This window comes from Aythya fuligula, chromosome 12 (genome assembly GCF_009819795.1).
Source record: "Aythya fuligula isolate bAytFul2 chromosome 12, bAytFul2.pri, whole genome shotgun sequence".
In the NCBI taxonomy this organism is placed as follows: domain Eukaryota; kingdom Metazoa; phylum Chordata; class Aves; order Anseriformes; family Anatidae; genus Aythya; species Aythya fuligula.
The window spans coordinates 6,989,175-7,015,957 of record NC_045570.1 but is presented as its reverse complement, the minus strand read 5'-3'; the positions used below and the strand labels follow the sequence as shown (position 1 = coordinate 7,015,957).

The following is a 26,783-nucleotide window of genomic DNA, read 5'->3' as shown; positions in this document are numbered from 1 at the left end:
CCCAAAAGAAAAAGAATTTCCAGTTTTCCCTTGGTCTAATGTAATATGCAAAACATAGGAGAAAATTAAACAAAGCAGTGGCAGAGATGGAAATAATGTTTTCCTGTTTGAAAACTCCTCCTCTACCCGTTCAGATATGAAATCTACTGCATGACAGCATTATCTCCAAGAACTTCCCCCTCATAAAAAAAGCCACGTAGAGGATCATGAGTCTTAACTTTGCCCAATCTGTCTGGCAGACTGTTTAGCAATGGGGAAAAAAATGTGTGTAATTTTTAGTAGGATTAAGAAACTTACAGTGAATAGCCTTGCCATGTCCAGGTCACAGTATCCTAAGGATAAAAATAAAACACAGAAATGTATGACAAGATGAGATCAAAGTTAGAGAGCAGATAGGTTACAACATAAAACAGGCACAAGTTTAGTAAAAGCAGGTGATGGTGTTATAGTGCTGTAGTGAAAATAAATAAAGGTGACCATATGTCTAGGATTTCTTGCTGTAAAAAATTGGAAATAAGCATGGCAGACTTGTGTTCTATCAACAATTAGGAATAAAACTTCAGTGGTTATTTAGATGTTTTAAATCATTCATTCTCATTCATTCTAATCTAAACAACAGAAGTAGATAAAAAGTACCTGATAAGTCTTCTGAAGTGGACTTCACAGTCCACTTAGAAAGGCAGCCTCCTAAATACGCTGGACAAGGACGTAAATATATATGTTATATTGTCCCTAAATGTGTTTTCAAGGACATCTCTGCATAGGTAATCTATCATGCTTTTTCTTTGTGTTTTTTTTTTTTTTTGGCTTTGCATTTTTTTCTTATTCTATGTTTATTACTTCTTATATATAATTTTTACAGCGTGTGCTGCAGATCCTTACATCCTATCAGTGAAATGCAGTTCCAGTCCCTGTTAAGTGGTTCACTGTTTTGAAATTGATCTGCAAAAGGATTTTACATAGGAATCATTGTAAATAATAAATTAAAAGTTTGTTCTTTTCTGGATTTGTGTGTTGAGCAGGGAATTAAAAAAACACGTTAACAGTCGCCAGACTTGTGTCCCAGTATTACACCTGTCAGTGAAATGGAGCCATATGGCTTTACCCCTATACTTGGCAGGGAGTGTAAACAGTTACCCAGCAAGACAAATGAAAGTTACACAAAAAGAACCATCTGCAAAGCTGCCCTCTTGAGCTGCGTGAAAGAAAGGGGTGTTGGAAGTAGTGCATGGTTCAGCTTTGCTTTTGTTCAGAAAACCTGCCTGCAGTAAGAGGACTTGACCAAAAAAGGATAACTAGTAGGGAAGTTGTGTGCATTTTAGACTTCCAAGCACAGACTCTGTGACTTTGCAGGAAGTTTCTAACTTCCGCTGCAATATTTTCTTACATTTCCTCTTCCTTGAAGTACAGCTAAGATGCCCAGAAGTAAGTTTTTCGCAATCAGAATAGCAATTACATCATGCTGATTCTTGGGAAGCCTGGAATTCTCCAATGATAAGCTCAGGGCAATAGATTCTTCAGTTACAAAGCAAAACATTTAGCCTAGGTACACTCTAAGTCAGTATTTTGACTTCCAGATTACCAGTTAGTGATACAAGAATGTTCTGCTCACCAGCTTGTTGGGGTATCGGAGCAGCACAGGCTGCACAGGAACTCGTGGAATGAATGCACCTGCAACCAAAAAAGTTGTATGGGTTGTTAAGACTGAGCTTCATACAGCAGTTGGAAGTTCTAAGAGATTCAAGTAAGATAGGATATTTGGAAGAAGATTTTTTTCAAGGCCAGAGGAATGGAAAAGGTTTTTTTTTTTTTTTTTTTTTTTTCCCATAAAATCATCAGTGCAACTAGTAATATGTCAGAACAGACAAAAAGCAAGGAGAAAGCTGTCTCAGATCCCTGGACTGTTCAAACTGATTTTCTGTGTATTTCCTCCACTTGATTGCCATTTATTTCAAAGGATTAGATTCTCACAAGGCTGTTGAGTGTTTCCTGAAGTCTTCTCTGTTTTGATCATCTTGGTAAGTGATAGGAATCTGAGCATTTAGTACTGGTTTTGCAACTTTGCTACCAAAGACACTGTACAACAGTAAGAAAGGAGAGCACTGTGGCTTTAACTGAAGTGCAGCACAACAGGCTAATGGTCAGTGATGCTATCAAGCCCCTTTCCGTGTTAAGAATAATCTATTGGCCTATCTTGCTAAGCCACACACAAACAGATTTCATAGTTTAGTTGCTAAGTCTTGCATGACAAAATTTACAGGAAACTAAGTTCGCACAACTGTAGGCTGAGTTAAAGGAACATCGTAAGTAGGATGCATTTTGGTAGTTTATGTCATAGTAGTCAGTCATTTTTCTGGGTAACTAAAGAAACAACAACAAAAAAATACAAACAAGTATGCAGCACAGATATTTTGCAACCTACAAAATCCCGAAAATGAGAAAAGTCAAATGATAGTATAAAATAGCGGGTTTAGAGTGACTGAAACATCAATGATGTAAAACAGCACTGAAACTTTAACAACAGAACACATCACCACAATGCTGCTGTGGGTACGTACCTGCAGAAAGCCATACCAGAGCTACCAGACTAGTATTTCATACATTGTTTTCCAACAAAGATGTGACAAAATTTCTCACCTTGTTTAAATGTGATCAGACAAGATCGGTTTGTGCAGGTGCCTTCTGGGAAAATCAGTATCTTGGATTTAAAGAGAAAGAAAGCAAATATATACACGTCATAAAAGGATTATAATTCAGCATCAGTTTATATGAAGGCTGAATTTTTATGCCAGGTCTGTAACGTGTTACACTGCATCACAAGAATACCATTACTATTTCAACAAGAATAGAATGAATTAGTAAAGGATGCCCACAGTAATAACAACCTGATTCATCTTGATTTGGAAACAAATGCTTTGTATGAAAGGAATTTTGGGGACAGGCCTTTATCAGTTCAGAAATACAGGACAAAATGTTTCCAGTGTTTGACTCGAGATGTTTAGTTTTGGTAATGATAGGAGAATTGCTTCTCTTTGTTTCTCTGCCAGCAGTTTCTTACTGAACTGCTGAGTGTATTATCACCAAGAGTCTGGACTGACATGAAGTGCGTGAGGCACTTGAGCATTTACAGGCACAGATGCTATCAACATGAGTCAAGATGCCAGCTATGATGAGAAGATCACAGCTTAAGGGGTAGCAGCAAAAGGCAGAGAGTGTAGGTGTATCTCTGATGCAGAGCTCTGATGGCACTACACACCACTACACAGCCTCTGAATGATTCAGACACAGCAAATACCCAGAAGGACTCTGAGTTAGCTTCTGAAAAATACCAGATTAGACGTGTAGCGAGCCGCAATGTGACACACTGAATTCAGCCCCCTATGGAATACAAAGAAGCTTTGTATTTCTCCTATCACTATAGGATTATAAGCAGCATTCCACAGAATCTCAGTACAAGAACTGGTCTGGATTGAGAGGGCTCAAGGTGTGCTCCCACTTCAGTCCGAATTAACAGGTCAAGGCTAGATGAAGGAGGGATTGTTGCTCAGGAGACACAGGCCGTTCTAAGATATGATATGCCGGTGCTATGGGCACAAAAATGGGCATGTTTCTGCTCGGCATACATCATAAGCCCCAGAAAACATATTAGTGACTGCCCAAGCAGTAAGCTATCATACCCTTCTTCCCCTTTTCTTTTGGTACAGGGTTGGGAGAAGCAATAATCAGGAGCTTATGCTATTAATAAGTGCGAGTGTTGAGCAGCCTGTCGTGTTTCGGTTTCAGGAGGAAGGAATTGGGAATCCAGCTACTCCTCTGTGTTGTGCTAAAAGAATGCAGCCCAGGCACTCTGCTGAGGGTATCAGAGACATCATCTTGTGGTCAAGGAGGAAGGTGTGGCCGCTGCACAGGACTAGGAATCACCCTCTGATACCCCCAGCTGTAGCTGATTCAGTCTCGGAGATTCCCAGATTACTTGACTCATAGGCTCTTTGTGCCATAACATAGCTGCAGAATTGGTGTAAAGCCAATTCTCCTTTTTCTCCCCTTGCTGTTTTCAGCAGAGGTTAGGTATTTGGACCTTGCTGGGATCACTTTATCCACAACAGTTTAACAAGTCATAAGCATCAATGCAGAGTCTAAGCATAGTATTAAAAAAAAAAAAAAGCCTTGCTAGCTTTCACAAGTGCATATTTAAAATCTTCCCTACAGTTGATAAATGCATAAAGATAGAGGTGACAGGAAACCACAACCAATACATCAGAAGAGAGTGGAGAGGCAATACCAAGTATGATGCCAGTAGATGCAGATTTCTATCCCAGCCTTCTGCCTGTCCAAAGGCAGCAGAGTTGCTACCTCAACTGTTTTCTCCTTCAGAGCAGCCCCTGCCCCATTAGGTTTTCAGGATGGAAAGCCACCCAAGGCCTAGAAGCACAACAGCAGCTTGCTGCTGAGGAATGACCGTGGGAAGCAATGTGCAGAATCACCAACTATTGTGTCCAGACCAATCTAAAAGCTTTGTTCTTACTGCACTGTTACCCTGAGGAGTGAACTGACCTTCAGCTCAGCTATTTTCCACCTGTGAAATGAATGTTTTAAGCTTAAGTACTGTTTATGATGGAGCTCACACAGTTTGGGTTACTCATTAACCACTGTGAGCGCAGCTCTGCACCACAGCTTTTCACACATGAGCTTGGCTGAGAAAAGTGATTCACATATAACAATACAAGTCAACTGCTACCCTGAGGACAGCAAGTTAAGTATTAAAATAGGGCATGAAATCCAAGAGCATCTGCATTTTAGAACAGCAATTGGTATTGTCTGGATTTAACTGATTCGTTTGTCCTGACAAAACTCATTCTGGGCACCAGCCTCTTTTCTTCCTTTCCCAAAACTGTTACAGATCTGAGAGCTGACCTTATATGCCAACAGAATCCTATTCATCTGGGCACTGCCTGACATTATGATGCACAGTGTATCTGGGATATATTACAGAAGAGTAGTGGTATCTTTATTACCTGTGGCCACTTGCCTCCTGATAATGCCCGATTTGTTATCTCAGCGACTGTATTCTTTCGTGAATCAGGGTCTTGACGAGAAACTGCTACAGGCTGAAGGGAACTTAAAATTGCTGTGAAAGAGATCCAGATGTTCATTTGTTTTACACTAGTGCCTAGAAAACACGTGTTCAGGGCTCTCCTGTAACAAAAACTTGTTATGCTCATACTAGGAAACAGACTGCACAAACAGGTTTCAGACTAAATAGATAAGAGTATCATTATTGTGCTCAAGCTGAGGAGCTTGACAGTAGATATGAACTTATCAAATTCACGTGCACCCATTCTACTAATATTACTGTTATCCTTCACCGAGCGTTTCCACACAGTTCTAAGAAAGAGACCTGCTCAGGTATCTGCTCACAGGCTACACTGGGGCCCAACGCATCCAGACTGCACTGAAGAAGTACCTTGAGCCCAGGCTGAAGAAGCGAGTGCTTTTCAGTTATGGAGCAGACACAGCTTGTGAGTAATTAAAAAACAAAACAAAACTGATTTTATCAGAACTCTACATCAGAATGTGTGGACATGCTGAAATGTGATGAGAAACTGGGGAAATAACTATTTTTGGCATCCCACTCCTGTGTTTTTAAGACAAGATCACTATATCACCAGTTAGTTTATTTCCTACCAAGCTACTTGTCTGTGTTGCCTACTGAGTTCTGTCTGTTGGCTTGTTCTTTTACGAGTCCTACGGACAGAAGAGAGATACAGCCAGCAGAAAGGCTGCTGCTGATTCCAAGAATAATGCAAACTGGGATTCTTTCTGTGCCAAAAGGAGGAGAAAATAATAGAAGCATGACTCATCTATCTTTCCCATTCTCTGCATTTCCTTTTTGAGTAACTTCTCTTTTATTCCTTCCTGGTTTGACTCCCATTAAAAAATATCCATAACAGTGCCTGCAAGTTTAAGTTTATGAATATGGTATTTTCCAGACTGCTGTAGTTCAGGGCTGTTTTGAAATAACCTTTATCAAAACACGTTCTGTGTTTGTGGGCCATACTGTTAAAAGACAGCAGTTGAACAGATTGTTCAAGCTACCTACTGAGTGAATTTTCAGATAAATTTTGTGCTCTGAGCAGCTAGGAAACATGCTTTCGATGTAAAGCACATTTAAAGTGGTATTATCTTCCATGCCTGAAAGGAAACAGCATACTCTCAAATGTTTTGACCAATTCTGAAAGATAAGCTGCCCCAAGTGATTTTACTGAAAATCTGACAGTATCTTTGGAACTCAAGGATTTAAAACAGTCTGTCCCTTAATCAGGTTCACAGATAAGACTTTTAACATTTTATTTTTTCATGAATACTTACTGCCAAATACTGGAGTTGAAAGGTTCTCTGCTCTAGATACTATCGATGGCATTCCAGTTAAGGCAGAAACAATGGCATCAAAAAAACTTGAATGAGGAGCTGCAACAATGATGGGGGCTTCCAGCAGACTTGCCACTTTCCCTTTTACTTCAACTTGGAACCCCATTATGAAGAACAAGGTACGAGTTAGGCATGAAAGGCTTGTCTGGATCATCCTCCTGGTAAACAGAAACACAAAAATATCATCCAAATTACAGCTCATTTTCTAAACAAATGCATAGATCTCACCAGCATTGTGGCCAGGCACAGGGTAGGAACACTACTCACAAGGAGAGCGTGGGCTAAAGGGGAGGAAGCAGGGTGAGGGAAGGTCCATCACCTTCTGTGTTAGAGCTTACAATTTCACAGATACAATTTTAAAGATAAGGCAATGTACAGCACCTCCTAACAACATCCCTCCCCAACAAGTTCTGCTATTTCTCTGGCCGTATTTTATAGCATTTTAGCATGATGCTACTGGGAGGGCAGGGAGAGTACTTAGCAGTTGCAGTGTCTTTTTTTTATGAACTTTTATCACTCTGATACTGTTGTTTTGTTTTGTTTTGAAATCAGTTTTAAACAATTAAATGACAATCTTCCCATTCCTGGCACATGTTCCCTCAGTGGGACTTCCCATAATCTCTTGGCCTTGTGTTATTTAAAAATAATAATAAAAAAAAAAAAAGTAGAGACTTTTTATAAATCTTGGTCACACTTTACCTTCTCCATCCTTTTAATGGCACAGCTCCTCCTCCCTGGTGACGGTAAGTTGCAATTGATGCAACCAGCCATGACAGCAATAAAATGAATGTAATAAATATGACACGGAGAGGTAGCAAAATAATCCCCAGAAGAACGGTCTGAAAAAAGAGGGGAAAATCTCAAGAAATAGCATCAACAGGAATTACTGATATCTATGCAGTTACATTGTATGGACTGTGAAATATTTACATTACTCATTTTTAGTGTTTCAGAAAATATTTTTGGGTTTCCATTTCAGTTGGAATTAGAACATCTGACTGTTTGGGTTTTTAGCTCGGATGCTGTTAGACAGAGAGGGTAAACAGAGTTTGCCTGCCTTAGTTTATACTTTGGCTTGTTCTGCAGCATACAACAAGGTCAGACTCATCTGACCAGCTGAAGTGCATCTCCACTCCAGAGCCTTCTGTCACCAGCTGCCACCTGTCTACAAGCCAAGCGGGATTGCTAAGATGATCACAATGTACTTTTGCTCCTTTAAAAATGACAGACCTTGTGCTGAGTCACACGACTGCTGCAAGTGATCCTCAGTACCACTGCCTGGAGTAGTGCAGAGGCCACATAAATTCATTGCCCCTAGTTAGGACTTCGGCAATTTTTTTTTTTTTTTTGGTAAAATTATACGTGTGGTTTAAGGCATGGGTTCGGACTTTACAGTGCTGTTGTAGCAGCTCAAGGCTGACGGCCTTTGGAAGTCGTCTGCTCACCGCCTGCAGTACACATCCAGCAGGGCCCTTCAGATGATGGGGACTAATTTCTTGCCTCCTGTCTGTGTGAAGCATCCTGGCTATTAACTCTGTGCCGCGATCTCCTTGAATACTTCAGAATGAATTGAAAAATCTTAGTTCCCTTTTCTCCCCACATTCTGGAAGCTGTTATTAGCTCGCTTTAACTCAAAGCAAAGAAATTCTTGGGAGAGTTCTGCTACGGCCAGACAACCACACTGGGTAGCAAAGCCGGTCTGAAACTGCCCCAAGCTGACATTGCTCCTCACCACTTCCTCAGTTTTTCACAAACACTTGTAAGGGAAGTGGGGGGGAAGGAGAAACCTAACATAACACTGCTTGCAAATAATCCTCAATTATTACCCTCAGCCCTTACTAATGAATATTCAGCTTGCATTTTTCCGCGCACAGCTCCGGGAAGGAGGTGCATTGGCACAAGGTTGGTAGCAGCCTGCGGTGCAGGGCAGGAAGAAATTCTCAGCTGTCTTACCCCAGCACATTAATTTAGAAACTATATCCCGAAGGTTGGCCTTTGTGGCGTAACAACAGCCCTACGTGGACTGAGCAAGCACAGGCTGGGAGGCAGATGAGCTGCGATACCTTGCGGAAGTCCCGGCGCAGCATTCCCGGCAGGCTGCGAGCAGCTCGACGCCTTCTGGCACCTGGCCGGCTCGGGGCATGCTGAGTATCAGCTTTGCGCGTGTACGCACACAGCAGCGCACGCCCAAGCAGAGTTATTGTAGTGAATAATTGTTTTTATTTGAGCTGTGTTTGTAAAAGTCCCTCAGAACTTGGTATATGGCTGCAGCGGTGCTCACAGACTGACAGCTGCCCCAGTTCAGAAGCACGGCAGAAGTTAGTCAAGAAGTGTGGTAGTTTTAGCGTACACATTTTGATAAGTGTTTAGCTTGTAATTCTGTAATAACATCTGTTGTTCTGTGCAGCTTCTAATAATATATAACACACCTTTGAATTTAGGTAAAGAGGCTGCATGATATTCATCTCATCTTTTAGGGATGTATCAGCCTATATAAATCTACAAAAATAATTTGATTCACTAAGTTTAATACCAGTTCTAATCAAATAAATAGTTGCAAGAGGAGAGAGCTGCGAAGTTCCCATTTTGGAATTTAAATCTGAATGGTCTGTAGTCACAAACTGCCAGCAAGTCAAGTGGATTTTGATGTGAAGGCACACACAAGTTTCTCTGTGTCGTGCCAGATCAGATAATGAGTTTGGACTAGCTGAGTTGTGAGCTTTATTATTTTAAAAGGAAGCCTACAGCTGCACAGCAGCACTCCTCTCGCAAACTCAGCCTTTCTAGACATCTTTTCAGCAATGACTACTTACTGTACAGGAATCGCAAGGCTTTGAATAATAAATGAGTTTTCCAAATTTGTTTGTACTTAAATACTTGAACGATGATTATTAAGCAAGAGGATTTTAAATTACCTCTCTCCTTTCCAAAGGAACAAATGATTATAGGACATTTGAAATATAAGCATCTTTACATTAATCCAATTAATCCAAGTATTATTAATCCAATTCCTAGATACAGTAGCTTGGTTTTAATTTTTCTTTCATTGACACAGTCCTCCTGCAGGCTGCCCAACTTCTTCATTCTTCCTTTGTCATATCCTCCTACTGCCCTCTTGCCAATACTCAGGAGAGGCTCTGGCTTTAGGCTCTAGACCTGTGATAGTGACAGGGATTAACAGGAATTTTGGGCCTTCGGGACTCTCTTCTGTGTTACAAAAGGTACGGTAACAACATACCAAACTTGACAGTGGATATGCAGTGTAAATTAGGATAAGTAGAGGCAGCAGGTGCAGCAGCTTATGTTCTCTAAGCACTGCCACATAACGTTTCCAGGGCAGATGGACATTCAGGTATCATTTGATCCTTCTTGAAGTATACAATGTTTTTTACCTAGAAGTTGTATATAGAAGTAGTTATGGAAATTTAATAGTAACTTCAAGGTCAGTACTCTGGATACACAGAAATGGATTCAGTAGCTGGCTGTAAGAAATTTGGCCCTGGGGATTTATTGCTCTTTTGGCACAGGTCACAGTGAATCTGAAAAATTCAGGTAGCAAGTTAAACCAACCAAGACTCCCTGCTTGCCTCCCAAAATCAGATCCCTATTTTTTCCACCATGCATGTCCTCTTGTAACATGATCTTGAGTCCCAGTTCAACCTTTCAGCTGCATTCAATAATGTGGAAGGGGCAGCATAAGCATAAATCAGCATGTTTTCACTTAAAATACCTTTTTACTTTATTTAAAAAAAAAAAAAAAAAAAGTAAATGTATGCACTGACCTACAATGAAAAAATAAAGGATGCAGGGATGCCGTAGCAAAAGCAAAACAATTCCTCCCTCAAAACTTTAATAAATTCATTAATCTATTTTAGGCAGATGCACAGGTGGTACTGATGTGCTGATGCAAGCTATTGGCTTTCTAGGTCACTGTGTAATGAGGCAGAGTTGATTCCTGCTCCATCAGCTGCAGAGTAGGGTAAGAAAAGGACAGAAAAGAGAAAGGTCAAGGTAGGTTAGAAAATAAAAAGTTCTGGAGAAAAACGTACAGAAGAAAAGACAGGCTTAAAGTTCAGTAACTATTAAGTCGGATCAGATCTACTCATTTCAATATGCAGTAATTACAAAGATAAAGCTATCCTGAGTCATCCGAAGAACTTTTCCCCAAATTAGGGATCACCTGGGTACTTTCTGTTTAAGTTGTGTACAACAACTGTGTGACCTTTCACTACTGCAGTCAGTAGCGATGACTGCAATTTTGCTTCAAAGCTCACTACTGCTGGGTCCTGTCCCAGCTAGGTTGCTTCTCCTTCCAGGTACATTGTGGAGTTATGCATAGAGGGTATCTTGCTTTAAAACATACCATGTTTTTCATCCCTTCCTCCTGAAGGAAAAAGGGTATATTTATTACAGATCAAATGGTAATTGAAGCTTAAAATTGCAAGCTTTTAAAAGTAGTTTGTGCATCCTTTACAAAGAGCAGGCAGCAGAGAGAACTGTCCATTTCTGGAACCTCATTAAGGAACTGCTGCCGGTACCTCAGGGTTTGTGCCTACAGCTTCTGACTCAGGTGCACTTGAGCTGTGCTGCAGGCTGCTGGTAAACACAGGGGTTAAGAAGATTTGAAACTGTTTTCCACATCTCTCAAATTTCCTCTAACTAGCTACCTTCAGGGTAAACACCATTTATAACTTGAGGGAGAGCTACATGGAACATAAAATATTTAGCTGCACATCAGCTTTAGGTATGTGTAACAATCAGCAGAAAGCGCTGAAAGTTTGCCTACACACTGCTATGCGCCTCGTCCTCACCGAGATGCCACTCCATGGCTGGTTCATCTCCTCAGTTTTTAAAGTGGAGATGTTTGGAAATCAACGCCCAGAAACGCTGTTTGCTTTCTGAGTTGTGCGAGTACCCTCAGCACAGCCCGGCACTGCAGCGGGACTGCAGGAGCCTGGTTCAATTCACCCAGCGACAGCAGCAGTACGGCAGGGAGGGGGGAATACCCATTTTGGGGGGATATGGAACTCAGAAGGGGGGCCTCCTTCCTCCCCCAAAGCAGGCTTAAAATCAGCTTACAGCAAGTTATGTGTCTGAAGGGGATTATTGTAAAAAGAGCACGTTATTTTCTATTTTAGTGCATCACTTCAGAGAGCGGCTGTCAGCATCCTCCCACTAGCGCCAGAGGCGCCTGGCACCACGGACAGCATCCCACTTTTGCGAGTGGGGACGCGGGGATTCCCGTTTCCTCCAGCAGCGAGGTGTTACTGTCGGGACAGCACCACCCTTGCCAAGAGCTCGCTGCACACCTCGCCTCAGGAGCTCAAACCTGGCGCTGAGCACACCAGGCCCTGCTAACCCGGAGGCTTTCCCCCCTTACAGGGGACAACAGCGGCTGCCCTACAGCCCTGGGGGAGCCCGGGCCGGCCGGGAGCCCTTCCCTCTTTCCCTCAGGCGGCCGCTGGCTTTTGCCCCCCGGCTCCGGGAGCCTCCTCAGGGCCGCGCAGCCCCGCCGCGAAATGGCGGCCGCGGGGCGCAGCCTTGGGGCAGGGGCAGCCGCCCCCCGCCGGGAGCCCTTCCCCAGCCCGGCCGGGCAGGGCAGGGCAGGGCAGGGCAGCTCTCCCCTCCCGGCACGCCGCACCGCCGGCCTTACCCGCAGCTTGTCCCCGGCGCTCAGGCGGCCCGGGTGGACGAAGGGGTTGAGGACGACGGGCGAGCAGAAGGAGTGCTGCCTGGGCAGCGGCAGCACCCGCGGCGCCATGCTCCGGCCGCCAGCGCCGGGCGGCTGATTGCGCAGGAGCTGCCGCCGGGGGGGCCGCGAGGTCCCCGGCACTGTCCCTGCCCCGGTCCCAGCCCTCGGCCCGGCCCCGCCCGGCCCGGCCCCGCCGCGGGGAAGGAGCCCTCAGGGGCCGCAAGATGGAGCCGCCGCGCCCGCCCCTGCCGCCCGTCTCCTGAGGTGGCAGCAAGAAGGCGCCGGGCTCCCCCCTGCCGCCCCCAGCCCCGTGTCCTCCTTCCCCTGCCCAGCCCGGGCTGCTGAGGGGCGGCTGGTGTGCCTCGTTGGCAGGCACCACGGCTGTTATCTGAGAGATAAGGGAGGCAAATGTGCTCAGGGTGTACAACAGGAGGCTTTTTATTTTTATTTTTTTTCTTCGCGTGGAGGGTGCGTTTCCGCGCTGAGGTCAGGAGGAGGTGAGGTGTGGAGATACACCGTGAGCTGCATCCATGGGCACGGCCGCGGGTGGGAGGCTGTGCTCCTGAGGCAGGGTGGCTGAGGTGGAGGTGCTGCCCGCTGCTCACGTTACTCCACGCTCATGTGGCTGCTTCTTTTTTCAGCACTGAAGGAAGCTTCAGCCTGATGGTGTTGAGGAGGTGAGCCTGTGGGTTCTTGCACTGGATCTGCTGTGACTGTGAGGGTGAGCCCCCAGAGCGCTGCGCTCAGGGACGGGTGGCTCCTGGCCTCCAGGCCATGACCTTGGTTCAGACACTTCACTGTGGCACTCCCTCCTGTCTCACACCTGTTCTTCACACAAAAACATGGACACTTCCTCACACAACATTAGTCTGTCACTGGACTGCTTGCATTTCCTTTAAAAAATTGTTATAGAAACCTCACAGTTCAGTTCCCAGTTTGGCACGACTACTTCATCAAATATGGTAATTATTAATTATTATAAAATTATTTTTCAGTTGTGGCTTGATGTGCAGGTGCTTAAGGAATAATCAAAATAATATATTTGGGTTAACTGAAGCCTGCGTATAGTGGAAGCTTGACAAATGTAGGATTTCCCTTGGCGGGCTTCCAGGGTCACCCTGTGACTGCCTGACCTTGGAATCGGCCTCTGAAAAACTAGAGCATGAACCAGTGTGGCACGATCATCATGGGAAGTGAGGCTAGAGGGAAACCCCAGAGCAGAAAGATCAGTTCTGCCTCCGTCATTCTTGACAGATGATTCGCGGATTTGTTCCAGCACTTCTCTGGTTATGTTATGAAACATTTTTTCTATATCTGAGCAGAGTCTCTTTGCAATTTATATTCACTTGGTGGGTATGAAAACTGTTTTCTTTCCTCTTTGCAGCTACTTCTTGCACTCTTGTATAGTGCTTTTGTGATTTACTCAAGCCTTCACTAGACTCAACAGTTCAGTGCTTTCAGGTTTTCTCTCCCAGGTCATAGTTTCTAGGTATCTGATTATACTTAATGCCTTTCTCTGGCATTTCTCCAATAGGTCCACACCTGTCTTGAAGTACCCAAACTGGAAATGCTACTCACTAGGAGGACTGACCAGTGCTACTGATTGGGCAGGAAGGGTTGATTTCTGTCTAACACATTTATATATCCCTGCTTTTATTGCAGTAGCCTGGCCTTGTGACTCACACTGTAAGTCATGATAACTCTTAGATCCATTTCTGAGTAATTACTTGTCATTTACAACACAAAGTTCTAAGAATAAAATACTGCATTTGTCCTTATTAAATGGTTGTAATGATCTTACCTCTAGAACCAGGAAATAATAAAGCATCTAGTTTTAAAGACATGATGCTTTTATTATGTAAAATAATCTGTTTCTGGTAACTTGTACATTTGTTAAGAAACAGTGATATTGATTATAAATATTTACTCATCTAAGGCTGGTCAGCCGTAACATCATGAAAAAGGCTTAAGCAAGCACCAAGATACAAACAGTGCAAGAAAAATGTGTTAACGTTCAGAATGTGAGAAGGTGTGATCCTTTGCCTAAACTGACATCAGTTTCTCTTTTGAATAATAAATCCATTTTGGTCTGCGAGCCTGTGGTGGAATGAACTTTGATCCTTGTTCCACTAACACAAAATACCACCAAGCTATTATGATACTGATGTTTGGAATTGTTTCAATATCTTTATTTTACCAGAATGTGTATCTGGCAACGTGGGAACAATAACATTAGCTTATTACTAATTATTTTTGTAGGTTGAGCACACACCTTTAGTTTTGCAGGTCAGTAGGAAAGCATATGATTTACCTAAAGAGCTTTACCCAGTACTGTCTTGATTCTACTCAGAAACTGTAAAAATAGTGGCTCCAGAGCAGGTGTAGCTTCTGTATGCAATCCAAGTGAATCATATCAGTGACAGAGGACAACCCAGTAAACACTTCCACAGCGTAGGCAGAGATTCTTCTTTCATGTAAACTGTCACATTTTTAAAAAAGTTTATGGAACTTTATTGTTTTTAGTATAAATTATATATACAGCTTAAATTGGACTGTGATCTTTCTCTCATCAGAACTGCCTTTGGAACAGCTTATTCTCCCCTGCATTTGTAAAAATATACTCCAATATATCTTCTTATCGTAATGATCTTAATAAAGCTACAGTAATTTATAAGTATTTTCAGTATTTATCAGTTCTGTAAAGTGTGGTAGACTAAATCATCCATTGCAGAATAAGGAATTCTTGTGAACTAAATCTTCCACTAGCAATTCCAACTCTGAACCAGAAGCTAAATGAAGTTGCCCTTTTTTAGCATTTCTATCTTCAATTCTTCAGTTAGGCCTGTTGTCTTAACTTTATAAAACACACAAAGGCGTTCTTTGATACAGAAACTGAAAACCTTCGTGTTTGAATTGTTCCGTTTGCTTTTGACCAAAATGCCCCCTCTTGTGGCCACGGTCGTGTAATATTTCTGCACAGAAAATTTAGCCCCGTATCTGTAAACTGCTCGTGAGGAAAAAACCACGACCCTTCCTCAAGAACAAGTGACAAAATTTCTTCGTGCAAAGTAGCATCCTGATTATTGGCTTGCTTTCTGTGATATAAAATGTGAACTTCGTGTGCAAAATGGGTATGAGAACAGAAATAGATTCCTAGTGTGTTTTCATTGTTGGTTTAACTTCTCCTTTCTTTCTTTCCAGGCCATGGTCCCCTAATGCAAGTTCAGTCTCCGCTTCCCTCCTGAAGGAATGCTGACTAATTCCTTCCAAGAGAAAATCTGGGTGCAGCTGATGGAATGTTTTCTTCAGGGACCAGTGAAGCCAAATAGTGTAATGCGAGTCACATCAGCTTTGTTTTTCTCCACCTGGCACAGTCTTCCAGTGTTATCTTGGTAAGCCATATACCCTTAAAAGTCTGCATGCCTTGGTCATGCAACACACAACCTCAGTAACATGCTATGTTAATAGTACTGTGGCAGGCTGCCACAAAAAAAAAAACAAAACACACACAAAAAAACAAACAACAAACACACAACACAAACATTTTTGATAATTGTATCTCAGAGTCAGAAGGGCATTGCATGAGGCTCCAAGCAGACTCAGGCTTACTGTTAAGCACTGTGGACATACTTGTCTCCCTGATGATGTCCACAGCAGTAAACATGGCCTGTTGTGCAGTTCGTATCTGCTGCAATAGTAGACAGCATATGTAACATGAGAGAGGATCAGAAACACCCTCTACTGTTTCAAGTTCTATACTGATAAAAGACAAATTAAGTGGCAGACCTTGGGGAAAAAAATATATCTGATTATAGAAGGTAAGTGAAACCAACATTACTGAACAGTTGCTATTCCTAATATCTACTCAATAAAAAATGCTGTCCATGGGAACATTCAATGGGCTGGATAATGTACGGTGTAATTTGTTAGGGCTCCATCAACCAGTTTCAGTCTGCTGAGGATCTAGATCTGCACATCCCTCAATAGAATTTTTTGTTTCATTCCTACTTCAAACAAGGGAAGCAGATTTGGCCTGTTCCTTTCACAGTGCTCATGTAGTTGTGGACCAGAGGATGTGCTGACAGGCATACATAGTCCATCCAAGCAGACACACACATGTGCGTTCATATGCATGCATGTATACATAACACCTCCTTGACCCCATTTAGTTTTTCAGTTTTCAAGTCAGTTGCAGAGGTGCACGTATCTTGGAGTTTTAATTAAATGTTAAATAAAACTGAACCGCCTCTAAAGCTAGGGATTCTCCTGGGTATTACTAGATGTTTCTTTTAACAGGAATTCCTTTCTCTGCCACTTTCCCTTGTTCAGTAAACATTGGGCTTTCTGTCCTAGTATTCTCTTTCTTATGTTGGTGCACATAGAGTTCACACAATGTTTGCCTGGTAAGTTTGTAAATGAGTCATTGCATTTGAGAGTTATTTCTAGATGTTTTTGTCAGAGGGGAGTTGCCATCCCCAGTCTGTTAAGTATGGGAGTCCAGCCCATTCTCTGGTATAGGTAAAATAGTCAAGAATGTGTCCTGGCATGCTGCACTAGAGAGAGGAACCTATAAGAGTGCCCTGAATCTGCTTCTACTGAATTCCTTTCTCTTTGTATTGCTAACTGACAGAAGGCAGATAAAATCAGAGGCAAGAACCTAGCCACTTCAGATTGCAAGTCATACCTGATAATGACCTCTGCAAAGGCAGATGCTTAATGTGCATGTTGTTGGTTCTGGTGGAGTAAGTAGGGCTTGCGTTAGATTTTAGGTCCTAGACAGGCAGATAGATTGCTGAGCTAGCTCAGTTAACAAGTTAGGAAAACATACATTAGCATCGGGCCTTGCTGATGCTGGCTGAAAATAAAGGTAGTATTTATCTCAGGGAATCTACTGGGGCTGTCCCCTTGGAGAATCCTCCTGTAAATATTCCTCACCTGCGGTGGCTGCAAAACTGGACAACTTGACAAGAATTTCTCTTCTGTTTCTCTGGGTAGGGAAAACTCTAGACTGATGAAGGGGGATCTCCAACTCCCAGTGCTCTCAAGCTGGTACCTTCCCTGATTATTGAATTCACTTGAAAACAAAAGAAAAAAGTAGATTTACAAGAAAAAGAGAGACTCCAGTGAATTGCGTGAGAATGAGATATAAAATTAACGTGTTTTTTTTTTTCCCTTTGAACTGAACCCAGGAGCCTCAGTAAAGTTTACCCTATTTAAAGCATTAATTAGGGAGCTGACTGTACATAAAGATAAAACAACTCTTAAAGAAGTCTCAAGGGACTCAGAAAAAACTAGTTTTGTCTACATGAAGCAAAAGAATTTTAATTAGAAGCAACTGAATTGAAGTGAACTGATATGAGCAACAAAAAGAGAATTTATCCCACAACGTATTCAGGGAGCGTAATTGAATGTTCATTAGCTAAGAGTTATATACTGACTGTTAATGAGCAGAAATGAATATGTATTATTTCTTATTAGGCTGGAAATATATAGAACTAATTGCATTTAAATATAGTAGCTATAAAGCTGTGTTTTTTAAGTGTCACAACTAAGAACAGGAAAGACATAGGTGAATTTGTATTCCTTACTGCAGTAACACTTTAAATATTTATTATGCTAAGTGGTATTAATACATAGCTTTTTGTGGAAATGGTTATTATGTTGTGCTAGTAGGACTTGTGGATGCCTTCATTTGGATAGGATTTATGCTTTGTTTATTATAAATTAGGGAAGGCAGTAGAACCAAGACACATGCTCTCGGATTACTGTAAGACAGTGTTATTTTTGCTTCTCATAATGAGAGTCCTCTGTTATTCATGATCAAATGGCACTTGGCTTATTGGTATTACAGCCTGCTAATAATCTCAGGAGAGAGTTTTGGTAAGATTTCTTTGTTGAAGAACTACAGAAGAAAGCTATTTGGCTAGTTGGTGTGCTGATAGAAAAGTAGAATTAATTTGTATTAATACAGTCGATGTGTTGTGTGTGCACCCAGCAAGGGCCTATGCCTGCCAAGAGGTACCTACACCTCTTTCTGGGGACTTCAGTAGGGACTGCAACAAAGGTGGACTCAGACCCATAATCATTTATTGTCACTGAAAGGCCACCTCTTCTCCGGCATGGCAAAATAGATGTTTTTTTTTTTCATCATCCTGTTTGCTTTGACATTGAAGGATATTTTGCATCTGTAGTCGGGAGAGGTTAACTCACCTTTGAGCAAGCCATGCCTTTTGAGATCAGTGCTGTAGGCAGTGATTTTGGGGAATTTAGATTGCTATCTCCCTACTTAATTGAAAAAATACCTGGTTTGGTCTGATTTCAGTTTGTTTTTTAATTTTGTAATCTATCCTTTTCTGATAAAATTCTTTTGGTTACTAAAGGTTGACCCCCTGGTTTACCGTTATATCTGTAGAGCTAATAAACAGAAATTTGCACTGCTAAAGGTAGCAGTCCAGTGAGTCTACATTTAGCAATCCAAATTTATGTTTATTACTTATACAGATATATTTTTACCACAGGATTCATTAGTGGTAACAACTATGCACGTTCATTTTTCTGAGAGATTGCAACCTTTTTCCACTCACAAGAGGGCGATAAATCCCTAGTCATCTTTATTCAGCCTCTATAAAGCGATCAAGTGAGCAGTAGGCTAGTGTAAAATGTCACAAAAAGCAGCTTGGTTTTAGATAACTGATACATAGAGAGACTTGTATAAAATATTGTGATTCCTTTTCTTTCATTTTATGGGAAGTTTAGGTTAGGCTCTCTTCCTTTCATGGCACCATAGATCCTGTTGTTGGTAGAAACTGGATGTGGAAAGGTTATTGAGAGGATTCCCCTACTGTAAATGTTTTTGTCGTGGTATACTTACACGTATTACATTCAGATTAATGTCAAGTGCCTCAAATAATGTGATTTTCAGTGCATTCTTCAGGAGAGTCTTCTATAGCCTAAATGTTGTTGTGTATGCATATTTCTTCCTCATGGTGAAACTGTGTCTTTGGTAATCAGAATTTTCTATTTCTTAACTTTAATATTTTGCCTCAATGAAAGTATCTCTTCTGTTAAAACTCCCCACCAAATGCAATGTTATCTCATCTAAATGCAAAGACCACAACTTGAAGTCTGTATGTGTTGATAATATCAGTATGGGGAGCTGCCATTAGCACTGTGGTTTCTCTATTTGTGTAAACAATTTTATGAGCACTTTATTATCCTTTTAAGTATGTATATTTATTCACCTTCACATCCATTGCCTCTCTGCAGTAATTTCTGTTTTATGTTGTATGGTAGAATAGTTTCAGGAGTTTTATGTAGAATAGAGACAAAAAGGAAAGAAAAAATAACTGGTTTAATATACTAAATTACTGTGTCTCTGTTGATGTTACCTGAGTTCCTTCCAGCTCCTTTATTTGGAGGGGCTGGATTCCTTCCAGCTCTCAAGTTCCAATGACCCAGCCCATGCAATTTTTAAGCTGTCGGTATTAGAACAAATTCTTAATTATTTATGGTATAGTATGGCCTCTGAAGAATATTCTCAGTCTGTGTCTTAATATGAAAAATAAATAAATCTCTGAAGTCTCTAGCAACACACTGAGGCATTTGCTTGAGGTGTTAGTACAGTGTCCATCTGAGTTTCAGTGTCTCAAATGACGTGACTTCCAATATATCTTTTAAATAAGGAGACAAATCCAAGGCTCTTGGGGCTCTTTCTACAATCTGAATGGAGTTCTGGGGCTGTCTCAAATGGCTGAAACAAAGCCACCTTTATATTGTCTTTCACCAACTTTAAGCAGCCTTGGGTTGCAGGAATCTAGAGGCTTGTCTGGCCCCTTGCCCAGCATCTCACTACCTCAGGCCCGTGGTAGGAAGCAGCTGTTAGCAGGCAGGGCTATCCCCAGCTCATTTCTTTTGTATTGTCCTGCCCAGAGCAACTTCCCCAGCTGACCATCACCCATCCTCACCGCTGGTTTCTGCAGGGTAAAGACAGAGCTGTCCTTGAGCATAGCACCAAGTCTGCACTGCTGGCTACCAAAATGCAAGCACCAATGTGGCTGGGCAGCGAGCAGAGCTTGGAAGAGAAGCAGAGAGGAATTTTAGGGTGGAAACCCCTATCTCACTCGGTCTGCTTAAATTAAATTAGCCTCCTCCATTCCTTTTTTAATCATCAGACAAGGTCTATGACCTCTTCACTCACTGCGTTTTCTCAGCTCCAAAGCCAAAGGGGTTTTGCTGGCTATCTGGTCACAGTCAGGAGTTCCCAGGTTCGGAACTCCAAACATGATCTTCTTCACAGAGGTTCTCTCAGTACAGTCAGGCATTTTGGCTATTTCAGTTAAGACCAAAATTAGATACCAGAACCATATGATAGTGTTTTTTTTTTTTTTAATTTTAATTTTTATTTTTTATTTTTATTTTTAAACTGTGATTCTTACCATGACTGCATGCCCTCTAGAACTTCATCTGTATATCAGAAAGATACCTAAATTCTATTTGTGTCATATTTAAAGATCTAAGGACAGCACACTAGTAGGAGATCAAGTATGCAGATGGGTCAGCTCTTTTTATACATCAAGAGCAGCTGAGAGGGAAAAATCAAGAAGAAGCATTTCCAACCAACTCACTATCTGCAACTCAGCTTGAGGCATCTAGGCAAGTAAGATGTTAAAACTATGATTAAGGGGGAAAGGAAGATATGCAATACGTATTTTTTATCTAGCAACTCTAGGAAGATGTCCTCCAGCTTCAGGCAGTTTTGTTGAAGTCTGGGGGCTTCTTACAATGGGCCAGATGAAAAAAATATTGAGAACTTTTGCTGGATACCTTTTAAAGTGCTAACACTGAGGCTATCACAATGCCATCAGTAAGACAGGTGTGGCTGCAAGATTACAAGGGCAGCAGCAAGATTCAGGTGGGTGAGCTCAAATAACGGTAACGTAACCTGCCCTGAAGCACACCCTGACTTCTCAAGTGCTGCAAATGTGGTGCTGATGGTGATAAAGCTGGGTAATTTAAAGCAAGGTCAGGTGCAGGTGCTGTTTGGCAGTTGGGATCCCAGGAGCTCTGAGGACTACGGCAGTATCTTTTCTACACAGGTACTCACAGATAAGGCTGATATGATGTAGGGATCAGGATGGAATTTTGCTATCAGGTACATATCAGAGAGGTACTGTTAACATTTGGGTACAGGTTAAAAGTTTTTGGGTTTAATTATTATTATTATTATTTTTCTGAGGAAAACAGCATGAAGGTTGGAAATAATGACATTCTTACAAGAAAGTAGGAGTGAAGAGCAAGGAAAAGGCTTGGTAGAAAACTTGGTATTTTGTAGGGACCTGTTGCTAGTCAGGCATTAAGAATAAACCTTGGGCTTTTTTTGTTGTTGCTTGTAGCCAAAGTTGGTGGCAGAGGAAGCTCTGAGGAAGAGCATGAATGTGACAGGGAAATTTCTGCTACTGGCTGCAGGTGCCTTGTATTGGAGCTTCTCATCTCAAGGATTTCAGCCTGGAAATGTGCTTTAGGACTAGAAATACTGCCTAAACTCTCTCCAGATGGCTTGGAAGAGATCTGGGGGCACTGAGGCAGGTTCAACAGACTGGGATTGTGTCTTGAACAGTATAACAACCTCTTTTTCTCCAGTAGAATCAGATGACAAATGTGGATGTTAACAAAGGATGATGGAGCTGTAGCTCAGTTGTCATAAAGAGAAACGGCGATTAGTTATGGAGACCTCTGAGCTTCTTCCCAGCAGTGGAGGAGCATGGGCCCACAGGGGCTGGGTGCTGGAGTTTCACCAGTGCTTCCCCGGGTAAATGACTGCAACTCTGGGCTGGTTTTCTAGTCTGTAGTATGGTGTGGCTGTCTTGCAGAAGGGCTTGAAAGGCATAATCGATTGTAAAATGCACTGAAATAAAAAGTGCTAGCTCAGTGCCAAGTGGTTTTATCTACTGCTGCACACCCAAAGGCTGTCAGTACCGAAAGGGGAAGCTGAGGAGGAGCTCTTTGATAGGGGTGCAGTGATAGGACAAGGAGTAGTGGTTTTAAACTCAAATAGGGTAGATTTAGATCAGACAGTGGGAAGAAATGCTTACTCTGAGGGTGGCAAGGCACTGGCACAGGCTGCCCAGAGAAGCTGTGGCTGCCTCATCCCTGGCAGTGCTCAGGGCCAGACTGGTTGGGGCTTTGGGCAATCTGGTGTGGTGGGAGGTATCCCCCCCATGGAAGGGGGCTGGAACTGGGTGATTTTTAATGTCCTTTCCAAACCAAAGCATTCCGTGATTCTGTAATTTAGTTCTGAGGTGGAGACACATTTCTTAATGCCCGTGACTTGTACAGAAACAATCTGAAATCATAAAGCCCTGGGTTGGTGGTGGAACCTTGTCCTCAGTGAGGTCAGTGGCAATTCTGTCACTTTGCTTTGAAGAGGATCATGCCATTTTGTCAGGAAGCTTTAGGGAAATAAAAGAGTTTCCAAAACGAGCGATCTGGGACTTCTGTAAGGCTAAATTATGCAGTGCCAGTCCTCACTCCAGTAGTCCAATGGTGTAGTACAGCTTGATACGTCAGTTAATTACTTAGGGATTTATTAACTCAAAATTTTAAGGAAACTGCTAGCTTAGCACTATCTACAGGAGGAAAAAAAAAAAAGTGAAGAACACTTGAACAGCCCAGGGATTTTGGCAGTAAGTGAACATAAAGTAAGTTAATGGAACAAAAGATGTGCCATTAAAATGTATCATATGATCCATGAAAGAAGTTACAAATATTGTGCACCACTGATTGAAAAATGATGGTAGGTGGGGAGAAACCCAACAGAAAGAAAGGGGGAGTGTGGGGGGGAAACAACTTGTGGAGATTTATCCCAACATAAGTGTAGTTTAATATGTATTGATATTTGGGAGATGTTTCTGACAGTTATTAAGTTAAACAAAAAGCATGGCTTTTGCTCTGAAGAATTTCAGAGTATGTAGATCTGCTAACAATTTATATATCAAAGCAGTCACCAAATGGGCTGGAGAGGCAGAGCAACAAATCACTTCCAGAAGCTGCCATTATCATGATTTAAAAGTAATGTTAATCTCAGTGTTGCTACAAAAGTGAATATTAATGTATATTTTAAAAATAAAATCTGATTTTGATTTCAGTGTGGGGCTGAACTCCTTGGAATTGGCCTTGCAAAGCTGTGCTCTAACCATGTCATCTGGGTTCTTTTGACATATAAATGACAGAAATCTAGAAAGTTTTACTAAACTCTGTGTACTTCCTCTGTAAATCAGGGTGCAGTGCCCATCTGACCATTGAAGACCTGTATAATAAGTAGAACTAGGACAGGTGTGCAGGTGACTTTCTTAATAAAAATGAGAGTATCCCTCATTTCTGATGTTTTTAAAAGGATTTGTGCTTCCAGACAGCTTTATGCCTTTGCATTCATTTCTGATTTTGGAAAAGGAAGATCTTTTAATAATGTTTAGCATGGACCTCCCCCACCCCTGCAATTTGTGCTGCTCTGGTAGAAGTGGTGTTCCTCTGCAAAAGCTCATAACGTGCTATATGAAATGTCAAGAATGATAAAGCAAAACAAAGAACCTCTCAAGGAAAATGTGCTGCCATGAATATCTGAAATCTACTGAACCGCTGCCTTATTATATTGAAATTTCAGTAAACACTTTTCTTAAGAGCTTATGTTTCAGTAGGCAGGGAAATGTGTTTTCTATGTAAATAGCAGTGTTTGCCTTTTCTTTAAAAAATGTATTCTCACCACAGTGGTAAATCCTACAAGCAGACTAAAACACAGTTGAGGCCGAGAGATATGGAATAAAATCTCCAAAACCTCTCTGTGCTTGTAGGATTGTCATTCATGGCCGTAGAGCAAAAATGCCATAGAGAATTGATCTTTGCGATGTTTTTACATACCTTCAAGCTTTGAAAATGAGAGAAGGGAGGAAGCCAAAACCTTCAAAAGGGCACTAATAAGCTCATTTTGCCTCCTCCTTGTTTTATGTCTTACTCCAGATTTTATTACTTCACTCTTAGCAGATCTGGTACGGCACAAGATTTATTTCTGAGTGCTTATCACGCCTTAGTAGAAGGCATTTAAGTTTTTCCATCAGAATGCTTTCTGTTCACCTTCTCCTTGATAGCATTTTTATCCACTTACTGGACGCGAAGTATCACTTAGAACGCTGCTCAGAGGTTGGCGAGGGTAAGTGTAACCATTAGTGCAGCCAAGCTGGGTGCTGGAGGTGTTAATGCTTTGCTGCCAGCTGTGTTTCAGTGCTAGCTATCTCTGGTGTCAAAGGACTTCCTTTCTTAAATGCAAGGCCAGCATTGTCCTTGTCTGAAATCTCCCTTGGTAACTGAACTTTTGCAGTCACTGCTTTTAGTTTCCCAAGAAATCAGGCTTACAGCCTTGGAACTTTGAAAATATATCTGCAACTGGTTGACAAATGTTGCAAATACGCCTGGTTTTCCTTGGTAGCCATTTCAACATGCCTCACTTAGATCTCTTAAGGTCAGTTTAGTAGCCAGGTCAAGTAAAAAGAACAGTATAACAGAGCCAATTTGTAACTCCATCACAAGAAATATCACTCGAATAATGTTTTTGGAATGAAGGGCATAGCCTCCACTTCGGTTTTATATGCTGTTTATGCTTTTGTACTACCCTCCTCTGCATAGCTTCTGAGAGCCTTGGTAGAGTTTTTCAGGTAAGGAAACCGTTACCTGTCATGCAGAGCTCTCTTTTTCCCTCCTTATTCTTTCCAGAGAGAACGCTGTAAGGGAGTAGGATAATGATGTTAGTATTGCTACCTGTACTATATTCAGTGCTGTGTGGATTGTGTAGTTATGCAGAGACTAAAAAAAAAAAAAAAAAAGAAAAAAAACTGGAGTTGTCATGTTGTTAAATCTGCTGGTGTGTTTTTTTCTGTGAGGTTGGATCAGTTCCCAAGCTGGTTTAGGAAATCTATTGGGGCTAAAACTGGCAGTGGCACTGCTTATCTGTGAAAGCCAAGTCACTTTTTTTTTTTTTACAAACGTGTTTTAAATAGAATTTTAAACTGTTTTACACAGACATAAGGCATCTCCCTTGGAGATAATCATAGAAGAAAGTAGCTCGATGAAGGAGGACAGGAAACACTGGAGAAATCTTAGATTATTCTTGATTTCTGGCTTTCTGTTCTCTATCTGAAACATTCTGTCCTTGTGTATATACAGGGGATTGTCTGTCAAGACCTCTAAAAATGGTTGCATAGCCTGGAATGAAGAGGTTCTCCTGAGCATAAGGAGGTCCCTTTGCCACAGCATGGCTGAGCACAGAGCTTCTGGCCAAGTTTAAATGCTGTTGTGGGAAGAATAATCACATTTAAGGAACTTTCAGATGAAGAATCAGGGATTTTGGCATGCAGTCATACAACAGCATTCTAGCTTGTGCTTCTTCTTTTATTTAATTTTTTTAAAAAAAGCAATGTGAAGAATTGCTGATGTCCTGTGACACAGTGGTCCTATTGAATGCCACTGAGCATATCCATGGTGCAGCACAGGTGGAACTCTGACATAACGAAGAAGCTAACTGCTATTCTGGGCTGTGCTCCTGCATGCTGAATTGATTGTCATCCATATGGGAGCGTGTTGTTTAATAAACTAGAACGTGCTGCCACAGGTGCAGAAGTTCCTATCATGTTTTCTGGAGAGAAGTCCAATAAAAAATAGTCCAATTTCTGTTAATAACTCTCAGTGCCGGGTACCCTGACTGTGTCTTTCTGAAAAGGAGACAGTTTTCTTTCTCCTACATGTTCTCCAAAGGCAGAGTCATGACGCCAGCTAGTTTGTTGGTGCTGCTGGATCAGAAAGCTGCTGGTTTCTGGGCTAGCACTAGTAGTCTAGCACCAGCCACCCCTAATTGCACCAAAATGTAGAAGCTCCGTTTTTATGAGGGTTGTGGCCCTTTCCACCGTGCCCTACCCATGACTTGCCGTACAAGGGGGGGGATTAACAGATTTCTCAGACTCATCTCCCCAGCAAACCCCCAGACATGTTCAGCAGACTGATTAGTTCATGTTTATAATGTGCCTTGAAGAAGGTTGTGTTGTTATTACCTAGAGCTCTTGAATGACTCCTTGGTATAGAGATGCAAGACAAACAGGTTTTAGTTATAAAAAATACTTACGCTGAGAAATGTATGAGTATTACTGAATTACCTGAATTCCTGTGAGCTTTTCTTCTGCTTCCTGTTGCCATCCAGTTGACTCTTAAGTACGTGCTCTTTTTTCTTTTTTTTTTTTTTTTTTTTTTTAGACTGGACATTACTTGATGGTAAAATGCTGGGATTTATTCGGATTTTATTTTTAATTGCATACAGAGCTGCTTTGACTGAAAATATTTAGACTGATGAAACCCATGCTTGTAGACTGTATTTGTGTTTGTGCTCAGCTCTTCAGGAAATTGTTCGTCTCTGTTGCTTAACCATAATGCATTTAATGAAAACAGCCTTTATTCATTTATTTGAGTAAATCTGGTGTTGAGACTCTGGAAAGAAAATGCTACTGACTCCCCAAGTAATAAGAAAAAAGTAAAAATGAATTTGTATGTAATCTGTGTTGTTTCTGATTCATTGTGTTGCATTGAAGCAGGAGCATTGGAGGGGTGAGAAGTAGGCTTTGCTGTA

The 26,783-nt window shown here is 41.7% G+C and overlaps 1 protein-coding gene across 1 annotated transcript in view; it reads right to left on the bottom strand.

The window, feature by feature from the left end:
* The window catches only part of LPCAT2 (lysophosphatidylcholine acyltransferase 2), a 29,527-nt gene extending 17,241 nt beyond the window's left edge, over positions 1-12,286 (bottom strand). The window contains exons 1-7 of the mRNA XM_032195612.1: positions 12,083-12,286; positions 7,129-7,268; positions 6,370-6,587; positions 5,016-5,128; positions 2,638-2,698; positions 1,613-1,671; positions 298-332 (exon numbers count right to left, since the gene is read on the bottom strand). Of these exons, the coding sequence (XP_032051503.1) occupies positions 298-332; positions 1,613-1,671; positions 2,638-2,698; positions 5,016-5,128; positions 6,370-6,587; positions 7,129-7,268; positions 12,083-12,190 (734 nt within the window). The 5' untranslated portion in view covers positions 12,191-12,286. The remainder of the gene's footprint in view (positions 1-297; positions 333-1,612; positions 1,672-2,637; positions 2,699-5,015; positions 5,129-6,369; positions 6,588-7,128; positions 7,269-12,082) is intronic.
* Between the last annotated feature and the right edge of the window lie 14,497 nt (positions 12,287-26,783).